This window comes from Maniola jurtina, chromosome 17 (genome assembly GCF_905333055.1).
Source record: "Maniola jurtina chromosome 17, ilManJurt1.1, whole genome shotgun sequence".
Taxonomy (NCBI): Eukaryota; Metazoa; Arthropoda; class Insecta; order Lepidoptera; family Nymphalidae; genus Maniola; species Maniola jurtina.
This window is the reverse complement of record NC_060045.1, coordinates 5,807,807-5,830,166: the sequence shown is the minus strand read 5'-3', so window position 1 is coordinate 5,830,166 and position 22,360 is coordinate 5,807,807. Positions and strand designations below refer to the sequence as shown.

General features: G+C 35.3%; 1 protein-coding gene across 6 annotated transcripts in view; it reads right to left on the bottom strand.

Annotated features, from left to right (window-relative positions):
- The window catches only part of LOC123874094 (putative uncharacterized protein DDB_G0277255), a 37,689-nt gene extending 16,505 nt beyond the window's left edge, over positions 1–21,184 (bottom strand). The window contains exon 1 of one of the 6 annotated variants that reach the window (XM_045919273.1): positions 21,071–21,184. In XM_045919273.1, coding sequence (XP_045775229.1) covers positions 21,071–21,086 — 16 coding nt within the window. In that variant the 5' untranslated portion in view covers positions 21,087–21,184. Of the gene's footprint in view, positions 1–5,772; positions 6,125–8,290; positions 9,414–21,070 lie in introns of those variants that run through there. The other 5 variants (XM_045919275.1, XM_045919274.1, XM_045919270.1 and 2 more) reach the window with 5 other exon arrangements.
- Between the last annotated feature and the right edge of the window lie 1,176 nt (positions 21,185–22,360).

The window sequence follows — 22,360 nt, the reverse complement described above, 5'->3', positions numbered from 1 at the left end:
TGAAAGCAAGAATTTTCATCAGATGATCGAAAGAAATTATGAAATCGATATAAGTAAGTTCCATTTGTTTGAAATAATAATAGGTTTGAATAGATTAGGTTATAATATATAAGCCGCGCCATGAGGAAATTTCTGCCAAGATATTCTTATTTCGGTTGGTTATCGCGCTCAAAGAAGTCTTATCTGTTCCGTGGAGACATTCGAGCAAGTTCAGTTTGCCTCATGTCGAGGCTGCTCAGATATAATTATTCAAAACTTTTAAAATAATTTATATCCCAAAATGAATAACCGTCTTATGTACTACCACGTAAGAAACGTGTTTCGGAGGGATGAAAGACAACACGTAATTTTGTTGTGGGGTGTCTGTACTGGGCAATACCAGGCACAGAAGACGAGGGAACGCACCAAGGGTGTCTCTGTGATGCTCGAAATTAAATCTGACCGTGTTTTGGTGTTTTTGATGTTTTTAAAGCTCGTTTCAAATTGTAGGCTTAGTTAAGGATAAAAAGATTTTTGAAAGCAAAATAAATAAAGACCAAATGCTTTGTGGTTAAATTACTCTTTTAAATTGCAGTGCCATATTTGAAACTTAAGTAGGTATATTATCTGAATACACAACAATCCATTACAATTTACAATTGCACACAAAAGAAAATTAATAGTCTTATTTTGAAAACAAAACTATAAAAAGGGCATTTAAAAGAGGATATACGAGTTTAGAAGACTACCTAATTATTTTATCCAATTAACGTGTAGAATCTGAGTCATGGTAGAGTCACATATGAAATTTACTCAAACAAAAGGTTTCTTTTCTTGCTTAAAATTTAAATGTTCTATGTTCTATGTAGGTAAATGAATCCAATTGTATCTAAATTACTCTAAATACATTTGTTTTAAAGCAGACGATGACGAGCTATTTATTTTGAAACAACAAAGCTTCATCAAAAGAACAACCATTAAATTAAATCAGTAGTTTCAATAAGAGAACAATAATATCTTGAACTAATAAAAAACAATTACGAGACTACGAGTATATCTAATGCCGTACTACTCTAGATAATAAAATTGCAAATGAATAGTTTGTTCACCCCGCCGCCGTTTTGCGATAGTTTTATATTGAGTGGAACGTAATGGCTTGTTAATATCTTATTGCCAAGCAAATGCGTCTTATTGAACCCGCATGAACGCTGTAAATTACTCAATAAGAACAATAACCTTCCTAACGTTGCCATTTTCTGTGAGAAGGTTCCTCTTGACTTGAAATAGGGGAAGAAAAGGCAGACATACTTTCCAAGTTCAAGAAATTTAAAAATTGGTTAAGAGTGAACATCTATGAAAAAAAAGTTATTTAGTTTCTGCCTAAATTGACCTTAAAATACCTAATAGTTTCAATACAAAATTTCTTATTTTTTTAGAAAGTGTAGTGATTGACCCAATAACGAATAAAGAATTAAAAGTTAAAACTACTTCAATTAGAGTGAATAACAAATTAAAATTACAAGATATGGATATTAGCCTCCAAAGATACGTAAGAAAATAAACGAGAAAAGAAAAAATGTACTTAAATTCAAAGATTTCCACTGTACAGGTCAGACATCTGTAATGATCTAAACCAAACATTTTATCAAAAAGATCTGTAATGAACAGACACAGCTCTGTTACAATTTTTTTCTAATAAGTAGTAATAAAATATAGATTTAAAATGAGAAAGTTTCGATAACTCAATGAAATTGATACGAGATCCAATCAAGAGAAACAAAGAAACATTATATCTTAATGATACCCCATACCCAGAACAAAATGTCAACGTTATTATATCAATGAAACGCGTCTCTTGTGACAAAATCAGTCAATGGTAAAGTTACAAAAAACCGAGAATATTGACTCCTAATTGGGTGTAATTAATAATATCCTATAAGTTTAGTTTGGATACTTTCTGAGATTATATTATTATAGTAGGTATGACTTAATGAAGAACATGTAATTTAGGACTAAATTGCGACTAGACCCATTTTACATTGATTTTCATTATTTTAGAAATACTGAAAATTTGTGAGTTTCTGACGCCATGAAAATCTCTCTAGTAAAAACCTAGTAGGTTAGTAGACACTGTTAGTCAATTTCTAATTTTCATGCACTATTCACAAACCACAAAACTTTATTTAGGTACCTACGTGGTCTAAACCCTAACGTGAGAAAAACTCTCCCACGCCTAGTTAAGACATTAAAGTCTTTATTGGACAATGTCGGACACTTTCTTCGGAAAGGTTACGTTTAACCGCATCTGTATGAAGCACCCGTGAGAAAAACATACGTAGAGAACAAAATGCCAGAGTTTGCATTGCCTGTTCACGCTTCTTACGTAAACAAAGGTCAGACATGTGTGCCTAAGTTATAATTTCGTGCATCTAGCTAAAAATTCATGACAGCATATCAATTTGATGTTCTTTAGATAGATTACTAAAGTGGTTACCTGCATGACTTTTGACCATATTTCTTATTAATATGAGCCATCACGCTGTTGGATCAAATAATACTTTGTTATGTAATAATATATTTATTCACTCACGAAATCGTTTGGGAAAAATTAGACTTGATATTTTGAAGAGTTAGTTGCTTAGCACAACTTACAAAGCGTTTTCTAAGAGGTTCAGTCTCCCTATGGTCTATCTTTATCTAAGAAAGCTTAACTAATCGCAAAACTAATTTTATGCCTAGTAATTTTTATTCTACTTAGTATAAACTGACTCATGTGTAGATAAATATGCAATGGATATTCTTGGCCTATAATATACTAAACCTATTTATGACTGACGGTAATATTCTGTGGCATGCTTTGAGACTCTATTTGAGGTAAACGGGGGTTTGTTAAAATGGGTAATGTCTCCTCGTCCATCTCCATCAAATGCATGACTCGGACTGGCTATTTATGTGACAAAAAACCGAAAAAATATAATGAATTAATCTCGGTAAAATCTGTATCAGGGCGTGATATGCCTCAGGTTGAGGCAGCATCACCTATCTTCATTTAAGCTGCCGCCTGCTTTAGAAGATGCATAGGTTTATTAGAAGATGCCATAAAGAGGCACTGAGAACAAAGGCACATTATACAGCACTAGATGAGGGATGAGTAAATAATCTTGTTGTCAAAAGATTCAATTTAAACGTTTTACACAGAATATGAAACAACCTGAAAAATTATATCAGTATAGTGAAAGCAATCTGAATCATGTTTCCAATAGATAAATAGAAATTTGCGTTCACGTTGGCTGCGTCGCAACTGACTCCGCGATTTCATATTATGAAAACTAATACTTTTATCTCCAGTGCGCGTTGTATTGCGATGGCCCCCACAGATCAGGGGGATCTGTGCATGGTTCAGAGGTAAGTAAGAAATGATTTTTCTTCTATGGTAATGGAAGGTCATAAAGTGAGTAGGTAGAGTGCGTGGACACATTGTGACGCGATCTTGGAAAGGCCTTTATGCCCAGCAATGGATACAAACAGGCTAAACAGGATAATTTTTCCTATTACTTATCAGCCAAAATTTAATCAAGTAAGTACATTAGGTACATATCACGGGAATCGTAGGTCGGCCAACTCACTGAAACCTAGAAAGCTTTTATGTAGTTTATTTGGTAAGTACCTACTTAATTATCATAAAATCCTTAGATGGACAACTCTCCACTTCCCATGGTTTCCCTCCTAACCCTCACAATCACCAATCAACCCTCCCCAACCTCTCGGTTATTTGGGCCGAATCGCGGGAGAGCCCCCCTGGTACTTGTTCTTGGCGTGGTTCCCGGGGGTGCTTTCTAGACTCCCTAAGTTATTTTTTCTTAGATGGATAGACGGGGGTAAAGATTTTTTCTGCTTTAGGAGACAAAAACAATATTTTTGATTAAAACATATAAGAAGGAGACATATCCATAAACATTATAAACATATCTTGCCTTCAAGTGTCAAATGAGAGGAACTTTTGTGATCATAAAATATGAATAGTAATAATATTTTTCTAGAGATATATCTTTATCTACCTAAGAACTTGACAAAAACATAATAATTGGTCGAGATATACAAAATCTATTTGCACTGTTGACGTAACTCTTAAAAAACTAAATGATCTGCTACAAAATGTTACGAAGTCATTACAGTATCTACCTACATACATAGGTACAGGTGATCATCATTCATTGTTTTTAAGCCGGTAACAACTGTTATAATAATTCTTTACGTAAAACCAGTAAAATAATTGATTCACGATGTTGAAATGATTTATTACTTTGTACTAACAATAATAATGAATACCAAGCTGTAATCAATTTCTGCGCTTAGGTTAAAAAAATTAAGTTTGAAAACGCGGCGTGATAAGCTTCTGTGGACAATAATTGTTATAAAATCATATCAGCTAGGTAATTTGTCTGTTTGTCTGTTTAGGTGTTTGAAAGAACTTTTACATAAGGATTACCTACCTACTTATGAACAATAAGAAAATCAATAGATATTTTTATCTCAATTCATTTGATTTTTTTCATATTATTTGTATTAATCCATGGCTTTATGGCTTTTAGTACTATTTATATGAGTAAAACAACAAAACGCACAATGCACATGCATTGGAAGAGCCACGGAAAAATGCAACTTTTAAATACCTAACTACATAATAATGATTTACCTAGGTGGTTACTTATATAAATAAACCATACGATAATTGCTATCCCAGCACCTTAGTAGATATTCATATTAAAGAAGCCCGTAACTTAATTGAATGCTTAAATTTTCTTAGGAATAAAATTCTAACCAGAATTCTTACGAAATAAAATATGTCCACACATAGGTAGACAAATTAACATAAATGTATAAAAAGTGTAGAAATGGAAGTTTTGAAATTTGTGTGTACAATTGACTAAAAGAGTTGGTTGTGACCTTACGTTCGTATTTACATTTGTCAGGCGTTAAATATCTAGTGTTGTTCTTCGAAAAGGTTGTGTATCAACTGTTGAAGGCATTACAAAATGTTTATTATGAGTATGTAGGTAGGTACTTAGCTACTAATTGAACTTTAATCGCGTTGTACGTATAATTATGGTCATCATGTTAAATCATTTTCATTGTATTAGTACCTACTCTTCGAATACCTTATCTATACTAATATTATAAAGAGGGAATCTCTGGAACTACTGAACCGATTTTGAACATTCTTTCATCAATTGAAAGCTGCATTATTCCTGAATCCTAAATGACATAGAAAATATTTTATTTTCAAAAAAATTAGAAATCCATATACGAAAATTGTACCTAATAAGCTACCCGTGCGAAGCCGGGGCGGGTTGTTATTAAAATATACTTTAGTCCATAATATATCATTAAGTGCGTATCTACCTAGTAGTTTGTGACCATGACTTTGAAGAATGACAGTCTGTTTGAAATTGTTTAAATTTTGCTTTCGGAATGCGAAAATTTCGTCCCAATCAGTCTAAATGTATTTGCGGTTGCCAATTAATATTTTCCTAAATAAACTTAATTAATGGATATTAGAGTATAAATCTTTGATTTTATTTTTTAACTTGAGAGGATCACATGACTAAGAATAAAGACGCCCACAAAATTATCTTTTCCAATTTAGGTAGGTAGGTACATGAGATTGATTTGAAGATTGAAGTACTTAGGTAATTAATAAATACAGAACATCAATAAACGCCAATACATGGACTAGGTTTAGAGCAGATTGCCATAAAATATACCAAATTAGGGATTAGATGATAATCTTACCTTGTTTCCGTTTAACACAAAAGCAATTGAGCATTGTTATGTCTCAAACACTGAAACTTGTAACGTTTAGCGCACTATCTTGAACACTGAACACAAAACATACGAGTATGTAAACACCGGGCTCCAATATCGCACTGTTCCACACGTGCTTATCACCAGCTTTATGCTAACTAAGACTGTAGGTTATCTCGATTGTGTTCGCTTATGTAGGTAAGTTCTTCAGTTATATTACAGGCTGCCCATTATGAGAGAAAATATTTAACGCTCTTCGAAAAAACAACTTGCATACGGCAAGTCAAATTTTTACAGTCTCAAAGCTAGATTTGGTTAACACTGTTAATAAAATGGCACCGAGTTGCACTGAAAGAGCTGTTATAAGATAATAATTAGATCATTCGAGGTATTACAAATTGAAATTCACTCATATTATAGTTTAAATAAAAAAGTAAATTATATTATCAGGACTATCTTTGGCTATTGATTTAGAAGTTAAATAAATTAAATTTAAATAAATTAAAGTAAATTGGAATTGGAGGTAAGTAAATTGGAATCGTCAGTTTAAACAAATTAATGTAAAATTTGAAATTAAACGGCACAAGAATTCTTTAAAACTTGGTTGAAGCACAGAATATAATAATAGTGGGTAGGTTAGTTACTATACGTAGTTGAAGTTTCACTTTTTACTGCATACTAAAACTATTTTATGCACATCACACAAACTAGTCCATTTGAATACAATCTAATTACAATATTAGCATGTTTAATTGACGAATAAGTTAGTATAAACCACGTAAGTTATACACCAATTAAGTTCGCGGCGGTAAATTTAATTATGGGGAAGATGTCGCGATAAATAATGCACTTCTTTTAAACTGACGCGGGAATTTATGGGGCTTTTTAAAATCACTTTATACTTGAGTAGACTTTAGTTAACGCAAGCAGATGTTCATCTTAAGCGGGGTGTGCGTTAAGTGAACTAAAAAATTTAATAACAGCTGCATTGGTAGCGTGCAGTTATGAGAATTGGATCCATTTGTTAATAAAATCTCGTACAGGAATGCTAGCGAAATTGTAATTGTCCGTGAATTGCCTGTATTAGCAATATTGTCAATTTGTGATCGCGTGACAATAAAGTGCGCCAATTGGAAAACGCATGCGTTAATTGGTTTCGATTATTTCGAAGTATACAGTTATTTATTCCATATTTTAAATGTTCTTCTAATTTCTAACCTAATTGCCTAATCATCGTCATCATTGATAACAGATACAAAAGTTTCATATCTGTAATTTGTATAGTAGTAGGTATAACAACGTACCTACCTATTATAGGGAAGGTATGAAAAATTTAACATTACAGATGTTTCTATAAATATTTTACTTATTTGATATCAATCTTCTGAAATAGACTGGAGCCAAATCTGCTGACTTAACCCAATAATAGTTGGAACGCCAAATCAGTGGTAAACTAATGAAGATAAGATGCAAGGGTCATGCTTTGACAAATGGATACAAAATAATTGGAGCAAAAAAATTAGCATGGCCTTGCTGACTTGGATAGGATGGGCAAGGATGATGCTGTGAGAAATGTGTTTTATAAGTCGTTCAATAGGAAAACGCCTTATTGCAAACGCCCAGAATGCATTACTGGTTCGACGAAATTTGTAAATACCTGCAAGTCCTCGAAAGAGTCGACTAGTGCCAAGTGGAGTAGAACCATGTAGGAATAACGCACAGGACATGCATGCGTGCCGATTTTAGACTTTCGTCCGACACAAGAACCTTACTTTGCTGGCATGTTGACCCAGAAAAGATATCTTTTGGCAACACAGCCAGCGAAGTAAGTAGTAAGTAAGGAAATGATAGGGCGCCAAAGTTGAAATGGAACCAACTACATAAACGAAATTTGTAAGTTACTAAGAAGATTTCATAATCAATTTAAACAAGACCTTGAATAAAGTTGAAGCAAGTGTTGTTGTACAAGACTCTGAGAGAGGTAATTGTCGGCACGTGACAAATCTCTAAACAATCAAACACACATGTATACGGTACGCTCCCATAGCTCTCACGGTTTCTTATTGGATACTATCTGACCTGGCCTGACGTATCTCTAGATGCTGTTGTATTAAATGGATAGATACTAGCTGGTCAGACGTAACTCTAGGTGGTTTCTACTGTAAAATTCAGTCTGTCTGCAATATATTTACAACTAGATTCCTCGAGGTGAAATCGTCAGAGTTCAAAAGGTTCAAAATGTTAGTTTAGACTTAAATACTTTACTGCCCTGATCAATCAATAGGTTAGTTAGTAAAACTAAAGATACAGCTTGATCCGAATTTCACGCGTGCGAAGATAAAGGCAACATTAGTATGAGAATGTTGTTTATATTTATTGTGAAACACTATTCAAATAGTTCTTGAAGAATTATTTAAGTCTGTTAGTTTCCGGTTATTATCAGCTGACTTAAACTTCATAAAATGGAATGATATTGATTATTGACGATATTGTATGAACAGCCTACCTTTTTTGGAGCCAAATATTGATATCAGTTTCGATATCGTCCTCTTCTTCATTTTTGTAGTTATCGCACTAAAACTAAACTCCACACTCAACCGTTATGGACATTAGATCACATCGGACAAAAATACACTCTCGACATAGATGTATGCGTCCTGAAGTTTTTAGGTAGTGAATGCTTTTTGCTCCTTTTGCCGCTCTTATTTCCGTGCTACGAAAATAGGTCCAACGCTCTACACTTGCATCGGCGCAGGCGCATCACTCATACATATCACAATTCACAATCACTGGTCTGTTTCTAAAATAAGCTGAAGTTACGTCCGTAAACACAAAACTATGCTAGCGGGCTAACACTTTTACACTAACTGAAGTATGCGTAACTGAACGTCGATTTGCTGTTATCTGCTTTTACACATCCTTATCAATTAGCTATCATACGTGGTGACCAAAATCGGAAATAATAACAAACGCAAATGACAGTATCTAATTTCCGATACGTTTTTAACTATTATGAATAGTCTAGTAAAGTTTTGGGCGCACGATAGAAAACTAGACACGAACTGAGTAGACGCCGCGTAAGAAATTAGTTACTGGTGGTGTAATAGTGTACGAAAAAAAAGATGAGCTTATTAGGGAACAATATAAACGACGGCTATTCTTGGTCGTGCTGCGGACGCAACTAAACGCAACGGCAGCGTTGAGCGTACGCGCCGCGCTCAAGAATAATAGTGTTGGTCCGCTGGCCCCCGCGGACGTATTGTTAAAAAAATTAAATTACTACGAAACTATGGTCCTCTTTCCGTTAACAGAATCCCGTTTCCGCTCAAAACTCAATCAAGCGGCGGAATGAAGTGGACGAATCTCACGAAGCTTTTGAAATTTTGTATCGTTTCATCGCAGTGGTGACAACACCGGAGACAGAATATCCGTTGGCCCTTTTAAAAATGGAACTAACGAGCACTTTTGGGAAGAGCCGTTTGACGTTTCCATTCAGGAGAAGGGCGGCCATAAATCACATGGGGTGTGAAAGGATCAGAACATTAAATCTGTTAAGGGTGGAAAGGGATAAAATATAGAAAAAACCCACAAAAGAATTTCTTTTAATATGTAGCGAGCTTCGAGCTAAATGCGTGGGAATAACGACGTTAACTATTGTTTTAAAGCAAAGACATTCTTAGCTATGCAAATGTAAATATTTTGGCTATTTTTTACTTTCGTTTTCACTTTTATATCGTATGAATAAAATAAATAATAATTATAATTTTCAGCTTGTTTTGTATCATCTATTCTGTGAATAAGTAAACAGAGTAAAAAAAATATAATAAGCACAATACCTACCTAATGAGTTGACAAACAATTTGAAACTTTGACTTTGATTTCCTATACGATTTTATTCAATTGAGACATTAATTGATAAACTTAAAGGATGAATTTTATTTTGTATTTTTGCTAAAGTAAAATTGGCGTAAAAAGTTATATGTGTTATATTTTCACATAATGCTATGTACGTCCCAGTATGCTTTAACTCAAGTGGAAGACAGCGGTCCCGTCTTGCACCATTGCGTTGAAGCTACGGTGTTATGATAAGCGCAGACATAATACTGAATAGTCTTTTTCCAGGAGGATACCACGCGTATAGGATGTGATGCACGAATAGATAAAGTAAACAGGCTACAAATAAAAATAATAAAAGAAAAACTGACTGATTCACTGACGTTGGAAGATGTCCCACGAGACAGATAGACACCAATCAAATCACAGGCAGCCGGCCGTTGGATTCAGACGACGCGACGCAAGACCGTGGCGTGTGGAAGTCAATACAAGAGATCTATGCCCAGCAGTGGACTTCTATCGTTTGGTGATCATGATGATGATATAACACTATCAACTTAATTAAAACTTCTCTTGGCAAAAGGATCTAAAATTTTGCATCTTATACTCTTAGATTCCCTTTGCAACGTATACCTACTTCCTCTAAAATTTTGAGAAATTCTAACGGGATCTGAACAGTTAACATAAATCTACGCGGACGACGACATGCAGGAAAAAGTTAGTAAAAAAAATAAGAAAATTACCTCAGATGATATTTTTGTTCATAAAACATGTACCTAGTTTTTCCACCGCGATCAAACTTTTAGGTAGAAGTTGTGGCTTGCGCTTTTTTACAATAATAACGCATTTATCTGAAAGATGTATTCATACTTATCTTGGATACTGTAAGTAATAATTAATAATAATTGTGAACGAGTTTCTTTGTAAACTGGTCAATTAGTTCAGACAGTCTGATCTAAAGTCTACGCTCTGATACTAGTTGCTACACTAAGAAATCCGTAGTGAATTGATGAACTCCTCTCTCGCTCTTCCATTACGTCTGATTATAAACAGGCAATGTGAACGAACCCTATTTCACGAGGCCGATTTGTTTAATGCGTAACAATCGATATGATTTAACAGTCTTATTAATAGGTAGGCGTGTGTATAGCTATATCTTGTTCAACTACTGTTCTGAATGCGCCCCTAGCAACAAACGCATAAAGCGCGATTCTTTATATGGGCTAAAAACTTCGAGTCACGAGGGCTGATGTCAAGGAAACGAAGGTCGATATCGAAGTTACGAAAGTCAACTTCGAGGTAACGACGGTCGTTGTCGAGGTAATGAAGTACGAATTTCGATATCGAGGTGTTTGCAACGAAGATTGACAGTTAACGACGACGACGTTTAATGTTGAGGTTACGAAGGTCAATGTCGAGGTCACGAAACTTCGTACGAGGCTTCCGGGGTAACGAAGGTCGACTTCGATGTAACGAAAGTCGACTTCGAGGCAACGAAGTTCGATGTGTGAGTACGTATATCGAGTTAACGAAGATCGACATCGACATAAGTTGCAGTACCTACTCTAAAAATACTACAACTTATTAGCTATCGCTTACAGAACATGCACATTATTAGATTAGCTGTATTCCTATTGCAGATTAGATCCAGCAATAATATCCAAGCATAAACGGAAAAACTGCATTGTTGCTTCATGTCCATACATCGAATTAGGAAAGACAAGCGTATAGTTTGCATTCATGTGACTATAACATAACTCATATATAACTAAAACTATGTTATAACATAAAGGACATAAACATACAAGCATATTTGTTTCACATAACAAAGATTTTACAGACATTTGCAGGTATTACGTTTTACCGGTTAAGAAATATGGTCCTCTGGCAAACAGGTTTTAGTCTCTTTAATGTTCATACTTACTTTATAATGAGGAAGTGACATAACTGAGTCGCACGGCGGACATGCAATCGTTTATTGTTGTTTATAATGTGGACGTGTGAGGCAATGCGCTTAACAATGAATCATGAGTGTGGAGCCAAATTAAGCTCGCCTATCGTGTCTTATGTAATTGACATGTCGTCTTAAAATAAAAGTGGCTCTCTCAAATCGTTCTTAAAATTTCAATGAATATGATGTTATTGTACACGACAAAATTAAGCAAAAGCAAAAGCAAAACAAAAATATTGCCAGGTAGGTACAATTTGGCGGCCTTAATCGCTACCTAGCCTCTTACCGGCAACCAAAGTGGTGCAAACATAATTCCCATTCCTATAGAGACCAGTAAATAGCTTTTAGGAGAGTGCGTTTTAAGCTATTAGATATTCCTTTATTTATTATTGAAGGAAAACATCGGGAGGAAACCTGAGTAATATTCTCAAAGGTGTGCGAAATCTACTAATCCGCACTTGGCAAGCGTGGTGTACTTGTAGCCTAGGCTTCTCATTCTGAGAAGAGACTCATGCTCACAGTAGTGGGCCGGCGATGCAAAAGGTTGAAATGATAGATATTAGCTGATAATTTGTAAAATATTTTTTGAGTAGGTACGTTCCATTTTTAACCGACTTCATAAAGGAGGAGGTACTCAATCCGTCAGAATCTTTTAAAAATAAAGTCGGTTTACTGACGATAGCTGTTGAACGTGACAACAAAGGCCGATTGCGCTTCTTTGTCGCTCGTTCCGCGCTCTCGCTTGCACTTGAAGCCTTACATGGAACGCCTCAGAGCGAGGTAACGCCGCATGAGTCATGTTTTTTCGTGCGTGCAGCCGGCTCTATCGAATTATAAGACGTTGTCACGTCAAAAATATAAGCTAGACCTACCGATATTTAAGTATACACTAATTTTAGTTTAGCCGTGTATCGATGATAAAGTATCATAAAATATATGATGCGTCTGTGTAATTTATTTCTTTTATTCATCTTAATTTGGCGATTTTGTTTTTCACCAAAATGATTATTTTTAGATGAACCGTCTAATAGCTAAGTTTAAGAATAGGAACATAAAAAATTGAATACTTAGGTACTTATAATCTGCTTAAATAATGGCAAAAATTCAATAGTTAACCCTCCGATAATATCTGATGGGTCATAATTTATTTTTTAGGTCAAGAGCGTTTTAATACTGCAGATGTGCGGTGGGTATAATTTATCGTGCTCAAGTCGTGTTATTGTTTAATAAAATTTATAAATTGACATAATACGTATAATGACATAACGAATAAAAAAATCGTGTGGCTGGTAAGTTGTAATTAAAGGTGTCCACACGCGAATTTGCGGATGGTCTTTAGTAGTCGATGCTATTTTATGAAAGGTGATATCTTGATATACAAAACGTGATTACAGATTGAATTTTTGCCAGGAAATTTTTTAAACAATTTAATTCTACAATGATCAAAATACTTATTGGGTTCCTAAAAGAGACTGCACACGCATCACAGGAGACGCAAGAGCCGCAAGAGCCGCAAGAACCTTATTTTTCATTTTTAACCCCCGACCCAAAAAGAGGGGTGTTATAAGTTTGACGTGTGTATCTGTGTATCTGTGTGTCTGTGTATCTGTGTATCTGTGTATCTGTGTATCTGTGTATCTGTGTATCTGTCTGTGGCATCGTAGCGCCTAAACAAATGAACCGATTTTAATTTAGTTTTTTTTGTTTGAAAGGTGGCTTGATCGAGAGTGTTCTTAGTATTATCTAAAAAAATTGGTTCAGCCGTTTAAGAGTTATCAGCTCTTTTCTAGTTTTCTTGTAGAAAAGAAGGTTAGATAACCGTTAGGTTCATAATATTATGTCAATAGACAAATGTCAAGCTGTCAAGATGGACGTTGCCTAAATACATAATTATTTATTTGAAAATGATGTTTTGGAAAACTCAGATATTTTGGATCGTCGGGGGTGTTCTAAATTTTTAATTTACACTTGTACTTGTAATTCAATGATTCTTCAGCCCTAAAAATGCTTTGATTCACACCTGTTACACGTATTTCTGGCTCTTGCGCCTTCTACAACGGGTCATATACGAGTCGTAGGGGAGAATATGGGGAATCCCCTTACTCTAGAACTTTAAAAAGATTCTAGGCATGAAAATGATCTGTGGCTGTAATTCGAAACTGCCGTAAACTAGTTAATTCCCGCGAATTCATCGGAATAATTTAACTGCGGTTTTTCAAGGATCCTGTTGGTTTTTTTTTCTTTAGTGCGGTCGTACGTTATAGAGAAAAACTATAGAGTTACTATAGATCCACCAGCTTAGGTTGTGCAGTATTGTCGACTTGTTGAGTTGTGGGTAGTGTGTCTGTCAGTCAGTTATTGTACTTTTTTACCTTTCCATGTTTAGTGTCTTCGAATTTGATAGATCCGGAAATTCATTAAAGCAAAGAAAGTTCTCACAAAGCTAACATCATGTTGATAAATCAAGATTAATGTGCGAGTATGTATATCACTTTCTAATATAATGATTTGCAACGGGTAATGTCCAAGACGTGACTATAATCAGCTCTTGTCATTGGAATCAAATGTCTATGTCGTGGTCGTGATAGCTGATACCATTCTGAAGACTGTAGGCATGGCGCTTTGTTTGCACAATGCCTAAACGAGCTTTTGTCTGTTAACTTGATTTCATCTCTAACAATCAGGTATGTTTCAGTAGGTCAATTCCGGCAAACCAGCATCAATCATTATTATAATCGAATCGGTTGGCTGAATTTATGGTATTCTTGTTGCAACAATGCATTTTAGCCAATGGTGAGCGAGCGTAAACCAATCAGAGGTGTCACATAGTTGTCATTTCACCATAATATACACCTATATAGACTAGCAAACCTTTCCAGAGCCACTGCCCGCAAGGGTCTCAAATATTATGTATCGCCTGAAATTGTGTTCTTTGAAGCAATAGATTTTCGCGCCAAATATCACGCCAACGATCTTAAAACGAATGGGTCAGTAGGTTAAGTTTCTGGTTAAAATATAGATAGGTAACTACTTATTGAACATAATACCTTAGGCACCCTTAAGTAGGGCTTTTACTTTTGCGCCTACAAAAATTGACGAGGTTAGATTGTATCTAACTAGTTAAATATACCTAATATATTCTGTGTTAATGTGTACTGTATTACCCATAGATTATAGAGTTATTTGTTACCTACCCTTTCAGAATAGATAGCATAACTAACACATAACTCAACATCCTCCTGATATGATATTACTTAGGTACCTTTAGTACGTAACGTTATCCTGAATGAGTCATAAACGCCTTCTAACTATTTCATCAAATTTGTTTACGCTTATTTCTACATGTTGGAGCTCCCTACAGTAAACACGTGGTCACCGTGACACGTAGTCTTGTCCGTAATTTTGATCCACGTGGATCTTTGTTGATGATGAGTCGGCGGAGACGTTGATAATGTTGCGAAAGCTTGATTTCTTTCGTGCTTTTAGTAGGTAACGCTATTATTTTGACTAGAATGCTTATATAGCAATAATTGATATATCTACTATATGCATTTAATATAGTAGTCTCAATTTAAATTAAAGGTACCTACTGAAAAATAATGATTCGTTTTTAAAAATTGAACTTTAGGTACATAATTTACAGCTTATATCTATTGTGTATATAGTGTGTAGTTTTTTATTCGGTAACTAGTTAGATATTCATAATATATTACAGGTACGCTTTTTTTCAAGGAAATAAAGAAATTTAGCGTACCTACACAATAAAAAAAATTATTCGCTAGATAAAGTTTATCTGAAAGTTGTGAAACATGTCCTTAGTATTTCTTTTAGCTTCAATTTTTCTTGTCTATTGTTTGACCATGCATGTTTGAAAAGTGAAAACCTTTATGAAAATTTTACGTAGGTATCTCTCTTCAAATCTTTTCCTTGTCGTGGCTCTTAAACAATGCATCTGTGTTGCAGTGTAGGCTGACGTTGGAGTCAATGCCCTGTCTTGTGTAACGAGGACGGGAGATGGAGACGACAAGCGAATTTAAATCGCAAATCCAACCCGTGTAATATCGGAGGTCGATCGCTTGTCATGAGGCTATTAATTTTATTGGGATCAGAGGTTTTATATCTATAGTTGAAGCATGAAGGTCTTATCAGCAACTAATCGATATCAGTTCAGAGTGAATGATCAACCAGATACTTTACTTTAGGCACTTACTTGATGCGGTGATCGCCTACGTCAAACGCCTTGACCACAATCACACCTGATGGAAAGTTATGATGTGGCCTTAGATGGAACGCGTTTACCTAGATTCTAGAAGATGCCTATTCACTCTTGTTTTAAAGATACCCGGATTGTAATTGGTAGGAAACACATATCGCGGAAGAGTATTCCAAACCTCTAACCATGCGTATGAGGAATGATGACGCATGACATAAGGATGGAAACTCGCCCGACGTCTTGCGGGTCGGTGGTAAAATGCTGAAGGGGGACAATTTCCAAAAGTTCCTGTGCACACTTTCCGAAATATATCCTATTAAAACCCCAATAAGCCGGCGACCTAAGGGCGGTGATCGAGACTTTGAAGTTTCGCCAGCAAAGGAGAGTCTTCGCCTATGAGTCTCCTAGCTAGCTCGACGATCAATGACATCCAGTTGTCCTTGGTGGTCCTTTTGAGGGGTCCGGTGTTCGATCCCAGAGACACGCCTCTAACTTTTAGGAGTTATGAGTATTTTTTAAGCAAGTAAATATCACTTGCTGCAAGTGAACGAAAACCACCTACCTACCGAATTCCGATTTGAACGAAAACCATCCTGGGGAAGCTGGACGTATGCTACTTTTGGTCAATTTAACAGCAAAACGTTTTATAGCCTATCCAAAAGGTGTCTTGTATCAAATCATATTATATCAACCAATAATAAACTGTGTCTTAGGTGTACTAACTATTCGCGTTTTATTTTGATGTAGCCGTTAAATTTTTCTCCCCATTTCATCTTTACACAATATTTTACCATACACTTAACCTAGATTGCGGAACAGATCTAGAACGCCTGGGACCTTTGAATGCAATTTAAATATACAAAATATTTTGTTCCTTAACCGACTTTTTTATCTTTTTTCATTTAATTTTTTTTTTCATGTTTAATTTGGTGGTTTAAAATTAGAGCGAGTTATTACCTACTCGTATAATAGTTATAATGTAATGAATAGCAAGAAACTGGAACACAGTGAGCAGAGCATCATTCCGACTGTTATTAACACTCTCAATTTATTTTGCGATCCGAATGATTCAATACGTTCAATGACATCACAAAAAACTGGTCAAGTACGAGTCGGACTCGCATAAGAAGGGTTCCGTACCATCCAACAAGATATTTTAATATTTTTATTAATTATTTATAATATAATATTTTATTAATTAAACACAGCAAGTTAATGACAACGGCGCATAATATGTGATTTAGTAAATGAATTTTTTCGTGAACACATTTTTTTTTTTGTGATGTAACCGCAAATTCTCTGTTTTCGGAATTAAGTATTCCTTTATACTTGTGATGCAACCTACCAAATTTGTGATTCTAGGTCAACGGGAAGTATGTAGGTTTTCTTGACAAACACGACGGAGGGACGGACGGACGGAGAGACAGACAGACAGACAGACAACAAAGTGATCCTATAAGGGTTCCATTTTTCCTTTTGGGTTACGGAACCCTAAAAATTAACGAAACAGTCTTAAAAGATCACATCCGATCTCAAGTGGGCGATGTCGTGAGTCCTACACAAAACATTGGATGACCGAGCGTTTTTAATTTCCGTTAAAGCTTATAATACTTTAACAATCATGAAAAGAACCAAACTGCTTGGATTTGAGAGTGTAATCGCTTTCACTAACAATTGATTGATGGATCTAATCGTGAATTGACTGGGAAAAGTAAATAAGATGGCAACCAAATTCCATACGAGAAATTAGCTTTATCAGTTTTTAGGGGTCCGCCCATCCGTCTGTCTGTCAGCGTGCTGTATCTCGTGAAGTAGAGAGTTGAAATTTTCACAGTGTATATTTATATTGCCGCTATAACAACAACTAATGAAAATTTTAAAATTGCCGTTATGTTAACTATTTTTTTTAAACTACGGAACCCGACTTCCGATGCCCGACTTGCACTTGACCGGTAATTTTTAATGTACTTAGCACTATAAATCTAATATTCTATTCTTGTGAGTAAAAGTATTTTGTAACGGGCCCTACAATAAACAAGGTAAACGGAATCTCGAGTTCTCTTTAATACCCTGGGCCTAGACAGCGATTAATTAGTAGTTCTACTGCAGTTTATATGGCAATTAGTAGGTAAGTAGTAAGTAGGCATGCTATAGATTAGTTTGATAATGAGTACCTATTGCTTCTTGACAGAAGGTAAAATGATGATGAGAAATCTGTTTTTATTTATAAAGTGGAATAAGCACATATAAGTAGTATAAAACGCAAGGTAGCTTTAGCTAAGCTACCTTGCGTTTTATAAAGAGGGATGACTATACAAAACCGCCTAATCGCTTCCGCAAAATATAAAGGCTGTGTTACGTTAAGGGTGGAGTTCACCGACTTTTAAAACGGCTGATTTTTAGAAAACCGGCTGATTAAGTGATTTTTACTGTTCACCAGCACCTAACCGAGGTTTGCAGCCCTAAAACGGCCGTTTTACCTAACCGAGCTCGGAAGGGTCGTTTAACCGGGGTTTCCACATTTTTACATCTGTTGTGCCTTTGTGTACAGATCAATTTAGATTATTTCGATTTGTCTTTGCGTCGTTCATTTCAGTAGCGTGCAACAAGTGATTAATGTAATGGTTGGAAATAATTACTTATCTTACTTTCCACTATATTTTGATATTTTAAAACCAACTCTGAACTGATGCGCTTGTCGTCACTTGAAAAATCACTTGTACACATTTTTGGCCCTCCATTTTAATATTGAAATTATTTTAAACACTAGAATCTCTTAAAATCATCTTTAAATGCACGCACAAATAATTACGGCAACACGACAGCAAAAAATCAACAGTCCCACACGTGCAGGACACATGATCACGACTGTGACGTCGGGGCCCCGAAGTTGTAAATTTGGGACGGTTACTACCTGGCAAAATTTAGAACAATAGTGTAGTTCATCTTACCCATAGCGTCTTTGTACTTTTCCAGTTGAAAGTATTTTATTTTATGCTCCTAAATATAGGCGTCACAGTTTGTTGTGTTGAATAGTAATGACAATGTGTCTACGCTAACGCATTGCGTTTTAGCGTTCGTTCGTAGCAGCAGCGTAGCTGAGAACAGATGGTGTTCCGCCGATTTAGTAACCATGCTACACTTTTTCGTGATGAACAGTAAATATTAAAACGGTTGTTTAAACGACGGTTTCGAAATAACCAGCTGATTTAGCAACCGTTGTTTATGTAGCTTTCGGCGAACTCCAGTCTAAGTAGACAAGTTTACTTGCCTTCTTTTTATGATGCTCTTAAGTTAATAGGTAGATATTAGGTAGCATTATAGAGTACTTAGTTTCAAAAATGGAAAAGGTAGATTTACAGGTGGATGAAAATGGTAACAAATTATAGATCAACCTTGAAAAAGATCTTAATTAATTACTTGCATTCATGGCCATACGAATACCTACCTACGAGTACATATATCTACCTGGCTAAGGCGTGGACTTTAAGTTTATTTTGATGACGTAACATTGCGAATTGCGCGCCATTGCATATTTACAAGCCATAGATAAGGCTGGACGCTCATTGATTGCTATCGCGTGCAGTGCAGGGCCATCTTAGGGTATATAGGGGCATATAGACACACCCTTGTGTCGGTACCCTTGTTGGAGCCCTTTCAGAAAGTCAATAAAATGTGAATATAATTTATAAACACCAAATACCTTCAAAATACTAATTCAGAAGAGCCATTACTCATTAGGTAGGGGTTTTTTAAATTGGTTTATTGGATGAAAAATACATAGGATTTATACATACAGATATATACATAGGACATAGCATTTCGGGACCCATCAAGCCAGAGACCCTGGGCTCGCGGCCCTCCGCCCTCGTGCTCTTTGGGTAAAGAGGTTCGCTTCTTTTCAGCAGCAGTAATGAGTATGTGATTTATTTAAGCAGTTCAGATGAAAGCATTAAGGATTTCTAAGCTGCCGTTGTTGGTTGCGCTCTTTTTAAGATTCCACAGGCGCTATACGAATTTCGGATTTGGAAATATCGGGATCCCGCATGAATTTTATAGGATTGCACGTGATTTCGCGGGATTATCGGGACTGAGCATAAACTTTTACTGTGTTACTCGCCGTATAATTTTGTACCGTTTGTATTCGTGGAAGCAGGAGATATTTTCTGCCACTGTGGTTAAGCTTTGTAATGAAGATTTGCTTGGCAGATGGCACTTTTGTGTCATTTTTAACTTTAAAAATTCAATTTAATCTCAATAAAGATTTTAATATTATTTTTTGTATTTATTCATCAAACCCTTTGTAAACTTGTAACTTATTAGATAGGTTCTAAATTCGTAATTTCCCTTTAGACTTGCAGATCTTGCGTAAATTCCTGGATCCCGCAAATATCCCGATATTTGCGGGATCCAGGAATTTAAAGTATTTATGCGAGACTGCATTTCCTAGGGCGATAGTAACCAATGTGCGGCGATCCTAAGTCAATAAACCTGCTTAGACCATATCTGTTGTTTGCCTTTACCGTAAAAAGCATGCCCAGTGATAACACCTTTTTATGTTTGAAACGAGCACTTTTTTGCCAGGCAACCTACTTCTTTGACTTTGTAGGAAGGTAGACACAAAGTTCTCTTATTCAAATATTAAAGATATCAAACAAAACTTTATGAAAATATATCTCAAATTCTATGCAAAGTAAATAAACTACGTAGGTACCTAGAACTATGCAGTGTAAAAAAATATATTCTATTTTATCAATGATATTTTTTTTGTAAGTAATTTACATACGATAACAATAATTTAATTTTAAAATTCCGTCACAGATAATTATAATAGAGTCAGTAGATAGAGATTCATAAATTGATTTAACTTCCTTGTAAATATTTTACAAGCAATAAATTAAATTCTAAATCACGCGGAAAACCATCGAAAAAACTAGTGTACACTCCAATGACATCTGACTCAATTCATTGACATCCTAAAAAATCAAAACAAGGCACTACCAATCTTTTGCTGATTATTATAAAATTCAGTACAGATTTATATGTATTACCTAGCGTTTGATTTAATTTATAAATCATGCTTTGTTGCAAAAAATATTTTTTATTTAATCAATCAAGTACCAAGTACTTAATTACTATCAACATTAAATACACGGATCCTCCTTTATAGGACCTTCACAAGAACCTGTTTTATAAACGCCTCTAACAGTAAGCTACGTGGGTTTATTCACCAATATTACGTCGCTAATAATTCAAGCAATATTTAAATAAAATAATAAAATACTCACCTTCGAAAATCTCCATGTCGGTCCCAGCCAAAAAAATCAAAAGTTTTCGAAAACGTTTCTATGACGACGCATGACAGCAGCCTTCTCTGAATCCTATTGGTTACAGAATAAACAATTACAGAGGCAAAATAAAAGCTCTATCAGACGGGCGCGAATGTTCGGGAGGAATTTTTATCATCCTTTGTCTACTAATATTTTAAATAGAGGTAAAGTTTGTAGTTAGTAATGTTTGAAAGTAGGTACTGAACTGATTTTAAAAATCCTTTCACTAGCAGAAAGCAACATTATTCCTAAGTGTTCCTAAGTGACAAAGGCTATATTTTTTTTCAAAAAAAATTGGAGATCGCTACGAAAATTGTAATAAGCTACACCTGCAGAGCTAGGGCGGGTCGCTAGTCAGTAAACATTCCTCATTCCCGCTGAAATTTCATACTTATTTTGCAGAGTTAGAGAACCACATCTTAGTTACCTAGTTACCTAATTTTAATAGCAATTTTACTGAATCAGTTTGATGGATTAACGTGTTGTAATTTTTATTGACTTTATTGGGTATTTTATTGTATCAGATTGGTAAAAATTATTCGACTGAGCTCGAAGCAAACTTGTAGTTTGCTAATTTGCTCGTAGCGAGAGTGTAATAGTGGCATACCTTTTCTTCACTTCCGTTTGTTACTCTTTGCTTCCGGAAAAAAATGTACTTTTGTTTATGGTAGAGTAAAGTAGCCATGTGCAATATTTTCCTTAAATTAAGGCAAAAATAATTGTTATTTCGATTGAAATATTTATTATTTCATAAGATTTATAAACTTTTACGTTAAAAATAATAATATTACGCTACACGTAGTTCAAAAATTTTTTTATAATAAGAAATTCTTAATCTATACTAATATTATAAATGCGAATGTGTGTCTGTCTGTCTACCTTTTCACGGCCCAAAAGTTTAACCGATTCTGACAAAATTTGGTACAGCGTTAGCTTATATCCCGGGGACGGACAATGGACATAGGCTACTTTTTATCCCGGAAAATCAAAGAGTTCCCACGGGATACCCAAAAACCCATCCGCTTAACCGATTTTTATGAAATACCGAGGTAGCTTGCGTCCCTGTAATTTAGCATAGCCATCTTTTTATCCCGGAAAATCAAACAGTTCCCACGGGATCTTAAAAACCTAAATCCACGCGGACATCCTCTGGTAAATTATACAGGGTTACTGGTAATATGTCGGCAATCCGTTAAGGGGGTGTGGGCGAAGTAATTTGCAACCAAATGACCCCTTATGACCCCTAGG